General features: G+C 43.9%; 1 protein-coding gene across 1 annotated transcript; it reads left to right on the top strand.

Annotated features, from left to right (window-relative positions):
- The first annotated feature begins 11,223 nt into the window (after positions 1-11,223).
- Positions 11,224-22,263, top strand: FUNDC2 (FUN14 domain containing 2). Its single transcript, XM_083371990.1, has 5 exons — positions 11,224-11,463; positions 16,644-16,794; positions 17,345-17,420; positions 18,032-18,169; positions 19,377-22,263. The coding sequence occupies exons 1-5, from the start codon at positions 11,289-11,291 to the stop codon at positions 19,452-19,454; spliced, it is 618 nt and encodes a 205-aa protein (XP_083228116.1). The 5' UTR covers positions 11,224-11,288; the 3' UTR covers positions 19,455-22,263.
- Positions 22,264-22,734: the final 471 nt, after the last annotated feature.

Here is a 22,734-nt window from a genome sequence, read left to right as displayed (position 1 = left end):
TGTGGCCAGCATGACTGGACGCCAAAGGCTGTTACCTTCCCACCGTAGTGGTCCCTATTTTTCTACTTGCATTTTTACGTGCTTTCGAACTGCTAGGTTGGCGGAAGCTGGGACGAGTAACAGGCACTCACTCTGCTATGTGGCACTCGGGATTCGACCTGCCAAACTGCCGACCTTCTGATCGACAAGCTCAGCATCCTAACCCACTGAGCCACTGCATCCCCTCAACAATATGATATCTCTTCAATTGCTTATGCAGGGCATCCTTTATCTCTCTCTCCCTCTCTCTCTCTCCCCCCACCTCTGGTGTTCTCTCCCCAGATCCAGCTGTAATTTGCAGAACTTCTCATTGCTTCTACTTCTGTATCTGTTTACAGATGGTTTCTAGAGTCTTCCTACATGGATTGGCCATCATGAGAACAGAGATGTTCTTTTGATTTGATTGGTTTGGGGTTTTTTATGATCCTTTGTTTCCAAGAATCAACAGCTTGTGGGTTTTTGACATACCCGATTTCCCCTTTCTTCAGTCTTAAAAGATATTCTCTCCTTTGGGCTGAATTACTGAATTTTTCTACATGTTTTGCAGTCTCTGGAAGATTATGTGGGATTGGGCTGAGTTTACCAAGGCCACCGCTATGCAGAAATTCTATCTGCTGGTTAGAAAACCCACTTCCTCCACACTCCTGCTTCCTAGGTCAGAGCTCTCAAAAGGTGTTTATTTTGTAAATGCAGTCAACACAATTGGAAATTTCACAGATGTTGTTTTGCCCATTTGGTCCCTAGCAAGGAAACATCTGGGTCTGGAATTAACAGGGGTTTTTGAGTCATTCCTCAGACAGAGACAGAAGAGAAATGAGGAATTTCCCTCACAATCTTTTCACTTTTTACTTGATCAAAACCCCTTTTTCCTCCTTCAGACTCAGCAATGGGTGATGTGAGATGATTCATTCAAAGTTTTATGTAAATCACATGCTCATGTTAAAATGACGGTGGAAACACAACTCCTTGTATTAAAAGCATACCTTGGTTCTTAACTGTATAGGACAAAAAGATTTTGTATTCCTACGCAAAACAGACGCATTACGCAGTCCCAGGATGGGGACGTGTTAAAACAACGTGGAGCATTGTTCTTTTTGGTCTTCTGGTTTATGTCAAAAAGAATCCCAGTGTTACAGATTGGTGTAGAAAACGTATGCCCTTGTTTTGAGCTACACAACCTTAGAGATAATCTGTCAGGCGAGTCCAAAGTCATTTCCTCCCTAAAGACTTGCAACATTTTGCCAGACCCTGTCCCCAAAATAACAATAACAATGACAGGGTTGACAAAGCCACAACCAAGAGCTGCTGGTGCAAGCTGCTATAAATCACTAGTGACAGAAGGGCCTTGGACTTTTTTAGTTTTACAGTCCAAAAGACAAGGCAAGAAAGGAAGGAGGGAAAACAGCAGATTAGACACAATTTGTAAAGCTGTGTTCTAAAGGTCTAATGATCAGGTTGGAAGGAAGTTACCGTAAATGGTTGGAACATCAGGGTCCATAAACAACAAGGTCCATAAAGTAACTTTACTTTACATTACTTTATCACACAAATGTTGGAACTGCCTTGGCCCATCCTGGGTCTGACACAAGCTAATAAGGCATGGTGTTGTGTGATGAGGTCATCATTTCTACCCTTGTCCCTATTGGTTCGATGTGACGGCTATCCCTAGATAATAGATGAGGAACAGGGAACCTCAGACCAAACTTGCAAAAGGGTACTAGATAAAGTTACTTATCCAAATCCTTTACAGTCAGAGCTTAAATCTGGATACAGATAGTCCTTGAATTATAGCCATTCTTTTAGTGGCCACTCAAAGTTATAACAGCCCTGGAAAAAGTTACCTACGTCTGGTCCTTGCACTTATCTAGACTAGACTAGACTAGACTAGACTAGACTAGACTAGACTAGACTAGACTAGAACAGAACAGAACAGAACAGAACAGAACAGAACAGAATAGAATAACAGAGTTGGGAGGGACCTTGGAGGTCTTCTAGCCCAACCCTCTGCTCAAGCAGGAAACCCTATACCATTTCAGACAAATGGTTGTCCGATCTCTTCTTAAAAACTTCCAGTTTTGGAGCATTCACAACTTCTGGAGGTGAGTTGTTCCACTGATTAATTGTTCTAACTGTCAGGAAATTTCTTCTTAGTTCTAGGTTGCTTCTCTCCTTGATAAGTTTCCATCCGTTGTTCCTGGTCTGGTCTTCGGGTGCTTTGGAAGATAGGTTGTCCCCCTCTTCGTGACAGCTCCTCAAATATTTGAACACTGCTATCTCATGTCACCCCTGGTCCGTCTCTTGACTAGACTAGCCATGCCCAGTTCCTGTAACTGTTCTTCATATGTTTTATCCTCCAGGCCCCTAATCATCTTCGTTGCTCTTCTCTGCATTTTTTTTAAGAGTCGCAACATCTTTTTTATATTGTGGCGACCAAAACTGGTTGCAGTATTCTAGGTGTGGCTTGATAGGGCAGTATTAGTACCTCATGTGAGCTTGATTCTTATTGGACATGACTGCTGCACATTTTATAAAAGTTTTATGAGGGTTTTATGGATTTTTCGAGTGATGTGGTTTTTGATTTGGGTGTCTGTTTGTGTCTAACTATCCAGAATAATTGGACTGAAGCAACAGACAAGTCCTGAAAATAAGCAAGGGAAGATATGCGAAGAATATGTGATTGGTCCGTGACTCTCTAGATCTCTTTATTTTTTATTTTTTTTATTTTAATTCCATTTATATCCCGCCCTTCTCTGAAGACTCAGGGCGGCTTACAAGCTTAGCAGTAGCCTTCATTCTATGTATATGCCTGCTTATTAGGGCTTTCACACACACCCCAAGCGGCATTATTACAAAGTCAGCTTAATTGCCCCCAACAATCTGGGTCCTCATTTTACCTACCTCGGAAGGATGGAAGGCTGAGTCGACCTTGAGCCTGGTGGGACTCGAACCTGCACTAATTGCAGGCAGCTGGTGTTACTGAAGGAGGCATTAGCCCACTGCTCCACCAAGGCTCCACCAAGGGTCTCTTGGTGTCCATTCCTGCAGTCATCAAGATAATGTACAGATTGGCCTTTCTTTTTTTTAAAAAAAAGATAAACTCATCCCCCAACTGCTTTGTCGAACAGACAATCTATTGAAATTTATTTAAAACAGCCGATGGTGATCATGTTGGCACTTATTTAAAGCCTAGTTTGATTCTCTGGTTCCAGTTCTTTGCATTCTTTTGATAGTTCTCGTAAATAGTTTAAGGAAACCAGTCAAAACTCCAGAGAAAACTCAAAATATGAATAATTTTAAAAAAAGAAAGAATCCCCCTCCATTTCTTTCTTTCATAGGATTGCCAGTAAACATCTTTTTAATTTGGTCTCTGGTTCCACATTCAGGACCAGAAAACCCTACCCCCCACCCCAAGCTTCTTTCCCTGAAGAATGAATGATGGTTACAGATACTGGGTATTATTTCCCCAGATAATAAGCAGGAAAGTGTAGGTGGCTTGTGAAACTTGATGTTTCTGACTACTCAGATGGGACAGTCCCTAGAAAAATTTGAGGGGCCCTTTTGGGGAGCCCGAAGCAATGACCCCATGGCCTCTGCCAATTTCCCCCTTGGTTTCCAAAACCTCATCTTGGTCATGCATGGAGTATACTCTGCTGAGAAGCAAAGAGGTCAAAAAGAGGGGACTGGAGGCTAAAACATGTAAGGAATGGCTGCTGGAATTGGGTATGTCTAGTTTAATGAAGAGAAGGACGAGGGGGGACATGATAGCAGTCTTCCAATATCTCAGGGGCTGCCCCAAAGAAGAGGGAGTCAAGCTATTCTCCAAAGCACCTGAAGGCAGGACAAGAAGCAACGGATGGAAATTAACCAAAGAGAGAAGCAACCTAGAACTAAGGAGAAACTTCCTGACAGTTAGAACAATTAACCAGTGGAACAACTTGCCTCCAGAAGCTGTGAATGTTGCAACCTTGGAAGTTTTTAAGAAGAGACTGGCCAGCCATTTGCCCGAAGTGGTATAGGGTTTCCTGCCTGAGCAGGGGGTTGGACTAGATGACCTTCAAGATTCCTTCCAACTTATTATTATTAAAAATAACGTCTGTCATTTTTTTTCAGGTGATTTCTCCATTTCCTTAGCTTTAGCACAGGAAATCCTCATGGCTTAGTTTGTATCCTGCAATGTTCCACGAACAGATGAAAAAAGAGAGGACACCAGGTAGCCAAGCACCCTAAGGCACCTTGCCACCTACGTCAGTTCTAGGCTTTGGAGATGATGGAACACAATCCCACCTGTAGCCTTAGTTGAAAAAAAAAAAGTTGCTTAAGAGAGAGAGAGATTCCAGGCAGTAAAGTTTATATGACGGGTTTATATCTCCCGAAATCCTCTTTTTTCAACTGAGCTATTAAAAGTCTGGAGATATGCCCTCCTTTATTCATGTATCTCCTTGTCCAACCAACCCATTCAGCCAACAATTCTAAATATTTATATATTTATATCCTGCCTTTCAGGAAGGAAGGAAGGAAGGAAGGAAGGAAGGAAGGAAGGAAGGAAGGAAGGAAGGAAGGAAGGAATCCTGCCTTAGGCATGAATGTTGGCTGGGTGACTTTGGGCAAGTCTCAACAATCCATACATGATGGTTGTCGTGGGGGAAAATAGGAGAAGGAAGGTGTGTTGAATATGTACACTGCCTCGAGTTATTTATAAAAATAATAAGGTGGGTTACAAATTAATTGCTGCTGTGTTTCTGAGAGCCAAAAACTTGGTCAATGGACTACAGGGAAGGGCCTGATCATAGGAATTTTGAATCCAAGTGTAAGTAGCACCAATGTAGGCCCATTGTAACTTCAAACGGTTGCTAAGCAACCAATCACATATAGAGGATTACCTGTAGTACATGACTGTCAACTCAGCGAAGAATTGCATCCATCCTTTTAGCTACTGAATCGCAAAATGTATTCCTAGCCTAGCAGCCCCCATCATACAATCTTTCTGAAACGGCAAAGCGGTTGCAAAGTTGAGCTTTGCAAACATCATCCAGGTATCTCTATGGAGATTCTCGATCATCCAGATCATGGTTGACCCAAAGGTGATTTGCAAAAGGCAACTGGACTTACTTTATTTTTGTTTTTGTTTTTCTTTGAAGACATTTTGCTTCTTATCCAGCAAGCTTCTTCAGTTCTGAGAACTGAACTGAGCCAGAAATGAAGAAGCTTCTTGGAAGAGAAGCAAAACGTCTTCAAAGAATAAAGAAAGTCCAGGTGCCTTTTGAAAAAGCACTTTTGGGTCAACATCCATGTTATGTATGCAGGCACCTGCATAGCAACAGCCACCAGGGGACGTTGGCCTGAACGGTTTTGGCGGGAAACCCAGTTTCGGCGGGAAACCTAGGGCCAAGCCCATTGGCTGTCCGCTTACCTGGCTAGGTATTTAAGGAGGCCAGGTAACCCTCATTCCCCAGTACGCTACCCCCTTCCAATAAAGAGCTGAACACGTACTCCAGCTGGCGTCTCTTCCTTGCGTCGGACCCACTACACAATAATCCATGTGTCATTTTGTGTCTGCTTGCTGTTTGTTTTCTGGGCAAAAACTGGATAGCAAAGTCATTCCCTGTGTTAGAAGCAGCCATAACAACAATAGGAGCAGGAAAAGGGGGCAAGGGCATCAAGATTTTCGCTCCAGATTTTTGCTCATTTCCCCGATTGCTCAGCCCAGCCCTGAAGGAACACAAAAGGGAATCAAATCGCAAGTCACAGCCCTGGATGTGTCATGAGTGACTCAATCGTTGCATTTCTGGAATAGAACCTAATGTCCAATTTTACAGAGAAACCCGTGTTTTTCAGTTGAATGCGGTTTTACTCATCCAGTGAATTTCAGTTCTAAGAACCAGTTTTTTCAGGCAGAAAATAGTCTGATATGTGTTTTTTTCTAAATTCAGGCATGGAAGCACGGCATGGCAGACACAAGTAGACCTTGACTGACCAACCAATTTCTGTTGCTGAGACAGTTGTTAACTGAGTTTTGGTCCGTGGTATGGTACCTTTCTTGCCACAGTTGTTAAATGAATCACTGCAGTTATTAAGTTAGTCACACGGCTGTTCAGTGAAACTGGCTTCCCCATTGACTTGGCTTGTCAGAGGTTTGTAAAAGGGTATCTCACAATCCCGGGAGTGTGCAGCCGTCATAAATACGAGTCAGTTGCCAAGGGTCTGAATTTTGATCACAAGACCATGGGTATTTTGCAATGGTCGTAAGTGTGAAAAAAAGGTCCTAAGTCACTTTTTTCTCAGGGTGGCTGTAACTTTGAGTGGTCAACAAATGAATTGTTGTAAGCCGAGGACATCGTGTACTATTTTTCCAGCCAGCAAAGCTCACCAAGAACAAGTGATCAAATCTTCCCAAGAATTGAGAGCTGTCAAGGGCAGAGGTGGCAAACAAAGTTCCTCCCTCTTCCCTGTCTGGTATTGTATGATGCATAATTTAATTAAGAATCCCGCCGCACCTCTCCAAGCATTACCTTCCCCTTTCTGATAAATAGCAGCTTAAAAAGGGGGATTAAATGCAGTGTCAAGTTAAAAATTCAATTTGAGCACGATTCACCTGCGTCTCCGGATCACATCAACTTTCTGAACCAGATGGAATCAAATAAATGTAACCGCTTCCAACTGTTTCACCTCAGGTCAGATTAACCAGTCCGTTAGGCTGGAGCATAGCCCTATTAAAAAAAAGCATGTGGCTTCAGGAGATGCTCTGTCTCCCTCAGAAACCTTGGGAGCTACGTCTCATTTGATTCAAACAGTTTCTCACCTTGACAACTCGAAGAGATGTGCACTTCAACTCCCAGAATTCCCCAGCCACTTTTGCTGAATTCTGGGAAATGAAGTCTAATCAGGCAGGGCAACACAAAAAAAAATTAGCTACCGGTTCTGCCGAAGTGGTGCAAACTGGCTGAATCCCACCGCTGCCCGTAGTGCTCTTGAAGCCGCTATCCAACACTCATTTATTTATCAGATGTACTTATCAAGGAAGGAGTGCAATGGCTCAGCACTTCAAGACACTAAGCTTGTCAGCTGGAAAGCAGACAGCCCAGGCTGGAGACACGAGCGCCACGAAAAGGGGTGAGCTCCTGTTCCTTGCCCCCGCTCCTGCCCAATAGCAGTTTGAAAGCATGCAAATGAGAGTAGATCAATAGGTACCAGTTCGGGTGGGAAGGTAACAGCATTCCATGTGCCTTTGGTGCATAGAGGTGCTGGCCACATGATCACAGAAAATGTTTTTGGATAATGCTGGCTCCTTTGGCTAAGAAACAGAGGTGAACACCGCCCCACAGACTCGGAGAAGATTGGACGGGCGGCTGGGGGGGGGGAAACTTTACCTTTTATTTATCAAGGACTTTAAAGCCAACTTGATCCACAGACCCCTGAAAATCCCCCAGCGACATCAGGACGAAGCATGTTCATTTCCAGAAAATGAAAGAAGAGAAAAACTCCGCGAGCTTCTTTCTGTTGGCTGTTTTGAAGATCACACTTTGAGGTGTCTTAGAAATGCTCGGCTAGCAGTTGTGAATAGTAGGGGCTGTCCCCAGTAGGATGAGTAAGAAGAACAGAGATGGCCTAACCAAAGAAGGGGAATTCACAAGCTTTGGGCAGCCCTACTAATACCCTGGCTCTGTCCTGACATTCTGGTCACAAGAATCAGAGCAGGATGATGGTGACCGGGATGGGATCAGCAGAAGCTTTCACGTCTTCCTTCTCTTGGTACACGGTGGGATGGTCTACAGTTCTTCGGGCTGAAACTGGAAAGCCAGCACCAAAAAGGCTGCAGAAGAAGATGACCTAGGAGGGCTTCAACCTCTCAAAGTCTCTCTTCCTGGACTTTTCTGCACTCAAGATTTGAAGAAGCACTACTCTACCCTGAGGTTAGTTGTCTCCCCTAAGTTGGCCAGATGCCTTCATAAAAATGTAAGTTCTCGCTTGCCATCTGTAGTGCTGCAGTTAAGAACAATATGAGGAAAAGTGGCAACCTGGGAAAGATAGTTTAAGAGCCAGCCCTTGGTTTCTGTCATTGCTCCCCACAGCTGAGGAAGCGCTAGGCAGGCCAGCCTTGACCCACAGATCATGCATCCCCTTCTTACCCTTCTTTCTTCTTGCAGCAGGAAGGAAGACCCTCCCACCTCATCTGTGGCTGCCAGACCACAGCCGAGCAGGTGCATTAATGCTTCCTCTCTTAAACCACTTGAATGGAGCACTGTTATACTCCATGAGTTCCAAGCTGGATGGATAATCTGTAATGTTCTCTGTACTGAGAGAGAATGGGCATTTACATCAAGCAAACAGAAAAAGGCTGGCTCTTGCAACCTTCTGAGGGTAGTCCTATGTCTTGGGATGTCAGAATGGTCTTGTGGGTTTATGGCTAGAGCTGATATGTTGCTCGGTAGCCAGAGAATCTGGCTGGAGAATCTGAGAAATGGTCCAGGTTGGGCCACTGCAGGCAAGCTTTGATTGTTAGTACAGTTGAATCCAGCTGCCCAATATGCTGGAATTTCTAGATCAGGAACCAGTTAATTCTGCCTGCTGTTGTAAATTTCCAGATGGCCTGGGTTAAATCAGCAAGGTTTGGGGGTTCCTACATATGGAGGCCAGATCCTGAAGTGGAAACTCAAATACTTTGGCCACCTAATGAGAAGGAAGGACTCACTGGAGAAGACCCTAATGCTGGGAAAGATTGAGGGCAAGAGAAGAAGGGGACGACAGAGAATGAGGTGGCTGGATGGAGTCACTGAAGCAGCAGGTGTGAGCTTAAATGAACTCCACAAGATGGTAGAGGACAGGAAGGCCTGGAGGAACGTTGTCCATAGGGTCGCGATGGGTCGGACACAACTTCGCAGCTAACAACAACAACACATATGGAGGTGCCATTCCACTTACTCAGACCTTTCCCATTGGGGAAAGGAATGAAGTTTGGGTGAACAGGAGTAGGGGGGAGGATTACATAGGCAGTTGATATCTCTGTTGAGTTAGCATTTTGATCTTATCTTGATTTAATTTCATTTGAATTTATCTTGATTTTATTTTAAATTTAATTTAAATATCTAGTTTGGATTTAAGGGCTAAAGATTGTTGAATTCTAAGCACAAGCACCAGGTCCATTTGCTGGGATTGGTGTGGGTGGGGGTGGTCTACTCTTTCTGTTTCAAAGTTAAAGTAGACCTTGTTGAAGTGTCTTCCATACAACTTCTAAATAAGGCATAATTTTTTAGATGTTCATCAAGCTTATACATATCTACCCTCTTGAGGGATTTTCAATCGACCAAGCAACACTTGTTCATTGGCAGTCATGATTTATTTTCTCCTTCCAAGCTGAATAGCCTGATGAGCTTACAGGAAGAGGCTAGCACTTAATGTTGGTACCCCGACTTTGCTAGAAAAAAAATTGTCATTCATATTTTTAAAATCCACTGCTGTTATTTTTCAGAACTGTACCATCTCTTCTGGGACTTAGGAAGTCAGCATCTAGTACAAGCTTTCTAGAAATGCCAGGGCAGGAACCATTGACTTTCTTCTACCAAGCGGTCTCTCTTTTTAACCAGGAATGTTGTTTTTTGTGTTTTGGGGGGTTTTTTTGTTCCAAAAGCAGTGGAGAAAACTCCAGATCCTGATGTAAACAGGCTGCTCAGTAGTTGGTGTAGGATCTGTCCGATAATACCAACAGCTACATCTGATTACTGGGTCTCCTGTGGCATCGCAGCCTACTGCAATCCTTGAGACACCAAACAACTGGATTTGTTCCTTCCAGAAGTGACTTTTCAACCCCTGTGTTTCTCAACCTCCAAGCAAGGAAAGAGGGGCAAACTTAAGAAATGTGTCCCGTCCACCGTCCCATTGGAGATCCTCGTGGTAAAGTGGATTCCCCTGAAAATGTCCTTCGGGAAGAAAGGTGCAGTGTTCGGATATGATGTGAGCCATCAGTGGACTTGATCAGTAGAAAAGACCACAGTGTCATCCCAGTTAATGTTTCTCAACCACAGCAACTTTACGATGGGTAGACTCGGACTCCCAGAATTCCCCAGTTAGCATGCTTCATAAAGGATGGGCTTCAGTTCCCAAAATGCTGGGAGTTTAAATCTACACAATTTAAGGTGACTGAGATTCAGAAACACTGTTCTAGCCTAGCCAGGAACTAGTTGACTAAGCATGATAGAACAATTAAGCAGGAGTTTCCCGGAGAATCTGATTTTTCCATCCATGGCAGCCAATCATGCTTTATTTTACAGGCTGTTGAATAAGCCAACTTAAGTGCCCTGCATCCCTGGAACTAACAGGTCCCGATGCCATAAACCCATTTAATGATTAGTATTATTCACAGTTAGATATCCTTGCAGAAGGATAAAGTAATTCTTCCTTTCTCACAGGATACGACACTAAAATCTTTTTTGTGTTGCACAGGCCAGGACTTGCAAATGTCATCATGCTGCAATAAATTAACTTTTTCAAAGAATGTTGCTTTGCCTTATTTACTCCCCCCCCCCCCCCGCAGCCTGTAGATATTGTGGGATGTTATTTGGATCTGGCTGGGGCCTTTCATGAAATCGGATGGCATTGGTTAATTCTACATATTGCGTAAATCATTCCACACATTAATGGCACTTTTTGAGGGCTGAATACAATGAAATTTCATGTTAATGTATGCTGATTAGCGTACATTCAAAGTGACAATAAAGGTCTATTCTATTCTATTCTATTCTATTCATGTCAAAGTTTTTAAAAAAAACTCTGCATATGCAGAGAGATAGGGCGGGATATAAATCCTAATAATAATAATAATAATAATAATAATAATAATAATAATAATAATAATAATAATAATAATAATAATAATAATAATAATAATAATAATAATATGCTCTGAGCCAAGCTAGTTCAGTGAGGCTGCTGCACAGTTAAGGAGGGCATTCAGCGGCACAGGTCGGTGAAGAGAGAGAGAAAAAAACAACAACAACTCTGCACACGCTCAGAGACACCATGTCGCCCAGATCCGGCTTCAGCCCCGCTTTCCTAGCCCCGAGGGGGCGGAGCCCAGCCCGATGACGCCACAACCCCACCCACGTCAAGCGCCGCCCACGAGGCCGTCGCCTAGGAGGTGATCCACCAAAAAAACCCCAAACAAAAACAAAAAGCGCCGCGTCTTGCCGGGCGGCGCGTGCTACTCCGCTCCCTCCAGGCGCAGGCAAAAGCGCGCATGCGCCCGCCGGAGCGCGATGGAGGGCTCCGCCTACCCGGGGGGGGAGGAGGAAGAGGAGGAGGAGGAGGAAGTAGGGCCGCCCTACGGCCGCGAGGCCCACTCGTGCTCGTCCCTCATCCGCCTCGAGCAGGAGGCCAAGCGCAGGAAGCGGGCGCAGCAGCAGCAGCGCCGCCTCTACACCACCATGCCAGGTGAGGGCCTCCCGCCGGCCCCTTTCCCGTTTGGGGTGGGGTAGGGTGGGGTGTAAAGGAGTGACGTCACCGCGGGAGAGGGAGGAGGGTCTTCGGCTGGCTCCGCCCCCTTAGGCTTTCCTCCCCCCTCCCCTTGAGGAAGGAGTCCCTTGGAGGTGGGTTGGCTTTGCTGCTGCGTTCTGCACCTGTTGGGACTCCATTACCCATCTTCCCCGGCCTCTGGGAGGGAGGGAGGCGCGCCTCTACCCCTTGCTGGCTGGTCCTACCTTGCAGGGGTGTCAGGAAGATGCCACGAGGGGCAGGGAATGGAATCAGGGCGGTTTCCCTTGAAAGCTGCTGGAGGAAATCCATTTCCAGGGATGGTTCTAGAGGGGCATCGAAATTAGTATTGCTAGTATTGCTTTTATTATGCTATTATTACTAGTATACTATTACTATTAGTATAATTATTACTTTTTTAAAAAAAAATCAATCCCTGGCTGGGCAATTCTGGGAGTTGAAGTCCACCTGTCTTAAAGTTGCCGGGTTGGAGAAAAAAAAAACACTGAAGTAGACAATTGTCCTAAATTTGAAGCTTGTGCTACTCTGAGATCTGCCTAATAGTTTATTTGGAATCACCTTACTATTTTCCTTTTTTTTTAAAAAAAAAAAGCTTCTCTCCACTAATGTTTACTTAATATAGTAAGTGGTGGAGCAGTGGGCTAATGTCTCCTTAAGTAACACCAGCTGCCCGCAATTAGTGCAGGTTCGAGTCCCACCAGGCTCAAGGTTGACTCAGCCTTCCATCCTTCCGAGGTAGGTAAAATGAGGACCCAGATTGTTGGGGGCAATAAGCTGACTTTGTAATAATGCCGCTTGGGGGGGGGGGGCGAAAGCCCTAACAAGCAGGCATATACATAGAATGAAGGCTACTGCTAAGCACATTGATTTGTGCTTTAGATTGTAAGCCACCCTGAGTCTTCGGAGAAGGGCGGGATATAAATGGGATTAAAAATACATATACATATACATATACAGCCATGGACAGGAAAGTATTACAGAGGGTAGTGAGCACAGCACAAGACATTGTGGGCTGTTCCCTGACACCACTGGATGACCTCGCCAGGGCTCGTTGCCTTGGAAGAGTGAGGAAGATTCTCAGGGACGACTCACACCCTGGACGGTATCTCTTTATTCTCCTACCATCCGGTAGGAGATATAGGAATATAGCCAGCCGTACCAACAGGCTGAAAAATAGCTTTTATCCGTGGGCTGTTAGGCTTTTAAATGGGACATAATCTTATGCAGAATTGACTTGGGAGGCCGGTGTGTGATGCAGTTGGTTCACATAGTGTGGTGGGATGGAGGGTTTGTTGTCACTGTGTGTTGGGGGGAGAGAGCACAGGGGGAGGCTCAGCTAATCTCAATATACACATGTTGTACTTTGACAATAAAGGTTTAATATTATTTATTATATACATATACATATATAAAACTATATCCCACTTTATTTTGTACATTTGTACAACATCAACATTAAGCATCCAGGGAGGGTGGGGGTTTTTTTGCATTTATTTAATTGCCCAGAGATTTCTCATGGCAACTCAGAACATTCCCCAACTCATTTAACCCTCACCATAACTCTGTAGGGCAGCCGTCCTTAAATTGTAGGCAGTTGCCCTAAAGGGCAAGTCTGTGGGTGTGCACACGCGCGTGTTGGGAGTAATGACAGTATTGGAGACCAGGAAAAGGGATAATTGGATCAAACCATTTAGAAACCACTGCTGCAGTTCTAGGAGTTCTAGGTTTCCTTTATACAGGTCTTGCGTATTTAATATCAGTTGTGTTGAACCAGAGCTGTGACGTCCTGCTTGTGGCTTTGCCACATCCAAAGTGGAGTTGGAATTGGGAAGAAGCAGCAGCCGCCATCAGTTCAGGACTGCCCTAAAGCCCAGTTCATTCTTAGTCTGTTTCAACTCGGCTATCAGATTTGTAGCTGGAAATAACAAAAGCCTTCACTTTGCTTTTATTTCGCTCCCCGCTCATCCTTTTGGCTTGTACAGTAAAAAATAAAACGGTGTACTTTCCTTAGTGATTCAAAAGAAGAGCCTTGGTGGAGCAGTGGGCTAATGCCTCTTTAAGTAACACCAGCTGCCTGCAATTAATTTTAATTTAATTTTAATTTAATCCCATTTATATCCCACCCTTCTCCAAAGACTCAGGGCGGCTTACAATCTAAGCACAGGTTAGTGCAGGTTCGCATCCCACCAGGCTCAAGGTTGACTCAGCCTTCCATCCTTCCGAGGTAGGTAAAATGAGGACCCAGATTGTTGGGGGCAATAAGCTGACTTTGTAATAATGCTGCTTGGGGGGGGGCAAAAGCCCTAATAAGCAGGCATATACGTAGAATGAAGGCTATTGCTAAGCACATTGGTTTGTGCTTTAGATTGTAAGCCGCCCTGAGTCTTCGGAGAAGGGCGGGATATAAATGGGATTTTTTAAAAAAAGCCATTCTTGGTGAGATGTTGCTGTCCTTTGCATCAACCCAGCCCTATCCTTTTCAGAAATTCATTTTACTCATTTATATGTACATTTTCCTGGGGGGGGGGCAGGGCTCAAAAGGGATTGCTCAGAAAGTCCTGCCCAGTGTGTTTCCTTCAGAGTGTGTGACTGATGATCAAATGTTACTCATCTCTGTGTATAAATGGGGCATCTGACGTACCATAGCTGCATCCTAGGTATCGGTTTACACAGCCTTGGCTGCACTAAAAAAAATACTGCTCTTGAAAATTTCTCCACTCAACTAACTTACGGGCTCTTCGTATGATTTAGCTGGAGACTAAGCATATGAAGACCGCTTGCAGGAATCGGGCATGGCTAGTCTAGAGAAAAGAAGGACTAGAGGTGACATGATGGTGTGCAAATGTTTGAGGGGCTGCCACAAAGGTGCGTGTGTGTGTGAGAGAGAGAGAGAGAGAGAACCTATTTTCCGTAGCACCAGAGGACAGGACAAGTAGTAAGGTGGAAGCTCATTAAAGAGAGAAGCAACCTAGAACTAAGAAGAAATTTCTGACAGCCAGAACAATTAATCAGTGTAATGGTTTGCTTCCAAAAGTTGTGGGTCTTCCATCACTGGAGGATTTTATGAGAAGAGTGGACAGCCACTTGTCTGAAATGGTATAGGGTCTCCTGCTTGATTAGGGGGCTGGACTAGAAGACCTCCAAGGTCCCTTCCAAGTCTGTTCTTCTCTTAAGTTCTGTTAGAAAGCAGAGGTTCTCAATATGTCTCTTTGTGGTTTTGCAACTTGAAAGTAGATTGTGGGAAGCAGTTCAAAATCCATGATTGAGTAACATCTTTAATAGCGACAGACCAAAGCAGAATAAAAGAATGTGCAATCTTCCAAATTCTTCAGAACACCTATTTTTTCCCCTGTTATTCCTTTGCGCCTACTTTTTCTCTAGTGTTTTCCTTTTTTTAAACGTTTTTCTTTTTTATATAAATTTTCTCTTTGGCAGAAATGTACCAAAGTGTATTTTTAAAAAACTGAGACACTACAGAGGGAAGGAAACATGCATAGCAAGAAATACAAAAATAACAATACATTAGGTCACTTGCAACAAACAATACTGCAAGTTTAAAACCATTAAAAAGTGTGGCAATGAGATCAATATCAAGAACTCTGACAAATTTTAGGACATGCTCATTTAGATTTATCGCAGCTAAATTTCTTATTGAAACCTCAGTGAAAACAAGCACAGTGCAAAACAGCTCAAAAGCTGTAATCTTTAGCTAATAGTAACTCTAAACTAAAAGACAGTGATTCCTTTTATAGTTTCAGACATTTCTGGATTTCAGTTTACATTCATTTTCAGTACACATAGTTTTAGATGTAATGTTTTGGAAAGCAAAGTAGCGAATGAATAGAATAGAATTAGAATAGAATAGAATAGAATAGAATAGAATAGAATAGAATTAGAATAGAATAGAATAGAATTAGAATAGAATTAGAATAGAATTAGAATAGAATAGAATAGAATTAGAATAGAATTAGAATAGAATAGAATTAGAATAGAATAGAATAGAATAGAATAGAATAGAATAGAATAGAATAGAATAGAACAGAATAGCAGAAACAGGAAAGAATAGAGTAGAATAGAATTAGAATTAGAATAGAATAGAATAGAATAGAAATGGAATAAAATAAAAACAGGAATGGAATAGGAATAGAATAGAGAAGAGAAATAGAATAGAATCTTTAAATGTACACTAATCAGCATACATTAAAATGAAATTTCGTTGCATTCAGCTCTCAAAAAAATGAAACTTGTGTTTCCATTCTGGTCATTAATATATTTGCATTCCATGTTAGTGGATACAAATAAACTCTGTACAAAAACAACAACAACTAATTGTACCTTATGAATTGTGTTCTGGAGAACACAAACATTTGTGCACTTGAGCTATTTAGTTGGTCCTCATTAAGTATTCAGCATTTCTGGATTTTTCTCTGTCCCCTTGGCTTGCATTTTTTTGTTTTGTTATGAGCTAACACTTTCTGAAAGGAAGTTGAGATGAAAAGTTCTTTTCTATACCAGTCTATAATACTGGGACCTTGTGCCCAATACAATTGCAGGCATTGTTGTTATTTAAGAGGATAATAATTGAACATGTTTAACAGAAACAGATGCACAATGTTAGAAATGGAAAGTCCCATTTAGAGGAGCCTATGAAATAAGTCAACTTATTTATTGCAGTTCTACAAGCTCCTCTGTTAATAGATTCATCTCTATTAAATTCATACATTTACAGACAGACATAATAGGGACCTTGTAACTCCTGACAGCAGTGAATTAGCTTGCAGTGCTGCATTCTGACCATTGCATCAACATCGCTAAAATAAGCTAGGCTAAAATATGCTTGGCTTGTTTGTGATTTGATTATGATTCATTAATATTTTTGCCAGTGAGGCAAACCATTGCTTTTTTTTTGCAAATGATGTCATTTTTCATTTACTCAATAAATTATGGGGAACAATCCACGGATGAGAGCAGGGTGTGAGTTGCATCTGTGAAAGTAGTGTCTGCCATTTTGCTTCTTTATTGCATTATTGCTGCAGAGTAAACTTCCCTCTCCTGTCAGTCACAGACATTTTATTTTCTTTTTCTGTAATCACCTTATGGTTTCACCCTGATTTTTTCAGGGAGGCAGAATAGTGATGATGATGTGCTGGACCTGGCTGAATACACAAAGAATCAACCGTGGTGGCGCAAACTATTTGGGCCGAGTTCAACTTCCAGTGAAGAAAAATACAACGTGGCCACCCAGCTGGCGATTGGAGGCGTCACAGGATGGTGAGGCTGTTCTGTGTGCTGGCTGTCCTTGGATTGAATGATGGGTGACAGATGGCTTCATTCCCAAGCCAGGATTAGAACTCACTGCCTCCTGGTGATTGGCCCAAAGTCACTCAGCTGCCTTTCATGGCTAAGGCGGGACTAGGATTCCCAGTCTCCTGGTGATTGGCTCAAAAGTCACCCAGCCGCCTTTCATGGCTAAGGCGGGACTAGGACTCCCAGTCTCCTGGTGATTGGCTCAAAAGTCACCCAGCCGCCTTTCATGGCTAAGGCGGGACTAGGATTCCCAGTCTCCTGGTGATTGGCCCAAAGCCACTCAGCCAACTTTCATACCTAAGGCAGGAGTAGAACTCACTATCTCCTCCTAACTGGCCCAAAATCACCCAGTTAGTTTTCATGCTTAAGGTGGAACTCCGGGTGATTGGCCCGCTTTTCATGCCTAAAATGGAACTTCAGTCTCCTGGGTTCTCTGCGGCTGCTCTGAACCACGACATCAAACTGACTCTCATCTAGCATGGTTTTATTTGACACTCTCTCTTTGGATTCGCAGGTGCACCGGGTTCATCTTCCAGAAGGTGGGCAAACTAGCAGCGACAGCAGTGGGCGGGGGCTTCTTCCTGCTTCAGGTGGGTTTGTGCTTGGGCTTGCGATTGGTGGGCAGGCAGCATAGGGGGCATCCGATCTGTCTTCAGCAGGTTTTATCTCAGTACTGATAGTCATTAGGATAGTTTAACGGAGCCTCACGTCCCTTGCATTTTGTCTTGGACGTACTGTGGCCCATTCAGATCTGACGTACTCCCCTTTGACTGCAGAACTTCTTTATAGACATATTCAGGCCAGGGACAGCCTCATGCTACTGTATGTCATGGGATACCCTGCTGTTCCCGATAGGACATCTTTGCTTGTAGAGATGAGGAACAGGCTACACGTGGCTCTTCCTGTAGTTCAATCACATCGGGACAGTTGCTGTCGTTCATACCGCAGCCAGTTTTGCACTTTGATTAGATAGAGATGGTGGCATCCTTTGGAGCTGCCGGCAAGGGTCAGGGATTTGAGATCCTGATCTGCAGTCGTCCTGCTTCTTCCTGGGCAGAAAATGTCCGCCTTGCATGCCTTTCTTCCTTTGTCATGAAGTGAGTCAACTAGGGAAGTGAGCAAATTGTCCAGGAAACCCTGGCTTTACCTGCAGACCTTTGCTTCATGAAACCTTCCCCTCCCCCCCCCCCCCCCGCTCCAGCTTGCAAACCACACAGGATACATCAAAATCGACTGGAAGATGGTGGAGCGAGATGTAACCAAAGCTAAGAAACACCTGAAGTTTTCCGGTAGCACCTCCAGCAAGCTGGCGCCAGAGATGAAGAGTCAATTTGATGAGGTGAGGCTGAAGGCCAAGCCCGTGAAAAGGTGGGCTTGGAGGACTGACTGCTGGGGTGTAGCAAAAAAAAAACGGAATAATTGTGCAGTAGAGAAGGTTGAACTGAAGAATTAGGGTGAGCAGTCTGCAATCCTCCCAGGACTTTGCTTTCCTTCCTAACTAAGCAACAGTTACACAGTCGTTGAATATCGGTGGCACAGTTTTCTCTAGCATAAAGGCAAGATACCCAGACATAGAATAGAGCAGGGGTCTTCAAACTTGGCCCTTTTATGACTTGTGGACTTCAACTCCCAGAATTCCTCAGCCAGCAAAGCTGGCTGAGGAATTCTGGGAGTTGAAGTCCACAAGTCATAAAAGGGCCAAGTTTGAAGACCCCTGGAATAGAGAATAGAGCTGGAAGGGACCTTGGAGGTCTTCTAGTCCAGCCCCCTGCTCAAGCAGGACAACCTATACCGTCTCAGACAGGTGATTATCTAGTCTCTTCTTAAAAATCTCCAGTGATGGAGCGCCCACGATTTCTGGTGGCAAGCTGTTCCACATGTCAGTGAATAAATAACCTTAACAAAGTTTCAAAAAAAAATCTCCTTCCCAAATCTGTGTACCCTTACACCATCACCTCCTCCTCCAGGCAACTTTGACAAAGCTCTGCTAGGTGACACGTGGCCTGTTAGATCACCTTTTGAGGAATCCGCTAGATTAGACAACTGCCAGTAGTTTTGCTCAATTCCCTTTGCTGACTTTTTGGGATCTTATCTTTTCACCTGCTACCGTAAGTCTTCCATGAGCTGATCAAGTCGGGTTATTAGACAGGACTTACACGTGTCAAACCTCAGCCTGTTTAAGCCCCAGAATTTTGGAGAAACCATAAACGTTGGTTCTGCAGCAGCTGCTCAAGTGCAAATGATGGTTTGTGAACCAGAACAGCAGGGTTCGCCCGACACGCTAAAAAAATGTCACTAAAGTTTACCTAAAGGGTCCCAAACTGCAAAAGAGTTGAGGCATTTTCTAAGTTGAACGAGGGAAGCCAATTCTGGAAGCAGGAGAGTTTTGCTGAGTGCTGCTTTTGGTCCAAGTGCTTTACTTTGTCATTTTATCTCCCCGCTGTTCCCAAAGAAATACTGATTGGCGAGGACTTTTAAACGCTCTAGCAGCGGAAGTACAAAGAGCCCAAGCCCAGCCCTTGTAAACTTTTCCTTTCTCACTCCAGGCCGTCAGTTTTCTGAAGAGGAACGTTCTGCTGTCCGGAGGCTTCGTCGGTGGGTTCTTGCTTGGCATGGCTTCTTAGGAATCCTGACCAATCTGCCTTTCCACCTGCTGGTGCTCCGGCCTTCTCCCGCTTGGTTCCTCCAGTGCCCGGTTAGCCCACCGAAGCATTCAGCCTCCTGACTTGCCTTTTTAATTATTTTTTTGGATGCCTGCAAAGTAGCACCTAGAAACACCACCAGTAGCCCTTCCCCCCCACCCCACCCCCGTTTGTTCCTCCTTTTTTATTCGATACAGGAGGGAAGTTGGATTAATCTTCAGGATGCACTCGATCCCTGGCTGAGATTCCAGAATCTGCAGAATTCCCCTTCCCTCCCACGACATTTCCCCCCCCCACCTTTACTGGCGTAAGCTAGACACCTTACTGTGGAAGGACCCCCCCTAGCATCTGCTTTTGCGTTCATCTTCTCATGAAGTGTCAAAGAGAACTTCCTGCGCCTCCTAGCAGACCACCGAAGCAAGCAGGTCCACAGGATGGGATGAGAGCATATCCTGAAATAACTGCCATCTAGAAATGGCTGCTTCTTCCTGGCTTCCTAGCAAAGTCAGTGCCCGAGAACAACAGCCCCTTGGACTCATCCCGAGTGTTTGTTTATGCTACAGGATTACTGGAATAATCTGTGGAAACTCTTTTGACTGCTGTGTGGGATTCTCTGCAGTCCTCCACGTCTTGACTGGAGGCCTGGAAGACGTGGCAGGGCTGCCTGTCAAGGAAAATTGATCTTTCGTGGTAGCCCTGCGAAGACGGTCGAAGTAAAACTGGCTTCTCTCTGGTGGGATGGCGGCAGGATTAGAGTCCGGCACTTGCAGCTGTTAAGATAAATTCAAGTCTTGGTAGCAACTGCTTGTGAATCACGGGAGTGGAATTGTGTTGATGGTCTCAACTCTCTGGTTGTCAGAACTCTCGAGCGGTGGGTTGCAGGGTGAAGAGGGAGCTGGATAGGTTCCCTTTCGCCCTGCGTTGGAGGAGTAACTTTAGCTCAAGAGTGAAAAGGGCAGAATTTGCCTGAACTTTGTTGCCCTTTATAGGAATGGATACGGAGCGGAAAGATATGACGCTTTAGGTCTGCTTTCTCCTGAGGCTCTTGCCATTTTATCCGTGGGATAATGGCATTAGCTCATAGACTCATCCTATTCCCCCCCAAGCCCCCAAATCCCTATAAATGCATGCATTATTGAATAGCGGAAGCTTTCTTGGCCTGAGACATCTTTCATAGATCTTAGGTAGAACTCCGTGCCGTAAAAACGTACACTGTCCTAACGAGTGTTTATAGCAATAGCATTTAGAATTATATACCACCCTGTAGTACGTACAACATTTCTCTGGGTGGTTTACAAGGTAGAAGCGTTAGTTGCATGTTGCCCCCATCAGTCTGGGCCTTCATTTCACCAGCCTCAGAAGGATGGAAGGCTGAGTCAACCTTCAGCCCTGTCAGGATCGAACTGGCGGTGGCAGAGTTGGCCTGCAGTACTGCATTCTGACCACCATCGGGGCTTATCATTGTAGGCGCCACCAAGGCTCATCATATGTTTCTAAGAACATGCAGGACTGTGTTTCACCTTGAAAAACTCCGTCCTCTAGCTTTATGGGACTATCGGAGGAAACAAACCAGCTTGATATTCTGACAACTTGGAATCTCCAGAGTTAAAGGCAGCCTTGCTTTCACGGCAAATCATTGATCTCCTGACCTGAACCAAGGCAACAAGAAATTAGCGTTTCTCAAACTTGGCAACTTTTTAAGGAACGAGGGTTTTGCCTTCCAGAATTCCCCAGCCACTATACCAACGTGTCTTAAAAATCGCCACGTTTGTGAAACACGGGTCTTGGAATAATGGCCTTTTCTAGTAGTTGAGCAAAGATTAAGGGCCTAAATTTGTGACTGCATGTATTCCTACCACGTGTTTTGTCATTCCTGTTTTCCAAAGGAAATCTATGATCACTGTAGTCCTTGGGCAGTAGAATTCTGCGTACTTGCAAGGTAGGTTTTAACGATTTCAAAGATCCTCAGAACTCTGGTGGATTTCACTGAGAGAGAGGTCAGTTTCAAGGTTTTTATTGTCTACCAGGAGATGCCTAAAATAATTTCCATGCTAGGAAGTCTTTAAACACAAGAGGGAGCTTGAATAAGCCGACTGACCTATTGAGAGAGAATAATATCGCCCTTTGGGGGGATACAGAATGGATGCAGGAAAGAAAAATCTTTTAAAAGCCTTTCAGTAGAAGACACTCAACTGACGGTTCTTTTATATAGCACTTTGGATTTAGTCTTCTGTATAAATGATTTTAAAAGATTTTTTTTCCCCTGCAGGAACATAAATGGCTCACTTGTCTGCAACATTTTAAAACCGATGCATCTTTCTCCCAGAATCGCACAACTCTTACTTACGATGCAAAGACACAGTTGCTTTGTGGTGTTGCAATTAGATACCATCTACATAATCCAAGCGCATCTTTAGATAATTGAAGATAAAACATTATAGAAAGTGGGTCAAATTTAACTGGTTGGGCCACAGTTGCAAAACTGAATGCTGAATCCTATCAGCTTTGTGTGTCAGACTTAGAGGAATCTATGGTTCTAGGTTTTTTATACAATATTCAAATATTTTGAAGTGAGAATTAAATGGTTTTTTGCAGTCTTATTTATTCAATCTGTATACCGTCAGATCTCTTGGAAAATGGAAAATCTCTAAGAAGTGTGAGGTTTGTGTATTTTTTCAATTAAGCCTAGAAGAATTAAAAGGAAACGTTGACAAAGGTTACGATTGTTGTTATTCAGAATAATTTTGTCTCGTGCGGCAATTGGCATTTGCTGAATAGTGGGCAACCTGACGCTTTGCTAGTTAGTTTATATGATCGATTCATATCAAATATTCTATTGTGTGTCCTACAAAGCAGTTGGTCTATTTCTTATACCGATCTCTTTCTTATAATTTGCAATACAGACATTTGTTTTTATGAAGTCCAGGCTGCATAGTATCCTACCACAAATAACTCTTTTCCTGAACTTGGAAAATTCCAGTCAACTCAGATCACAGCTTCATATGATCATTGTCTAGCCTTGAACTGTAACTCGCATGATTCTGGCTATGCTAGTTAGGGCACACACCTATATCTGGTTTATACTGGGCTGACAATAGGAATACAGGACTCCATCCTAGAGCATTTTTCACTTTACTTGGAAGAGCTAAAAAATAAGCTCCAAGCCTCATAACTACAAAACAGGCACCGTTCTGCTGAGCTATGGCCCCTCCCTGCAAACTTCCAACAAATCTGATAACTTGTTCAAGTTGCTGAGAGAGAG

Source organism: Vipera ursinii (assembly GCF_947247035.1).
Source record: "Vipera ursinii genome assembly, chromosome: 12".
NCBI classification, from domain to species: Eukaryota; Metazoa; Chordata; class Lepidosauria; order Squamata; family Viperidae; genus Vipera; species Vipera ursinii.
Note: the sequence above shows the minus strand (reverse complement) of the source record. Positions and strands in the feature narration are given on the sequence as shown.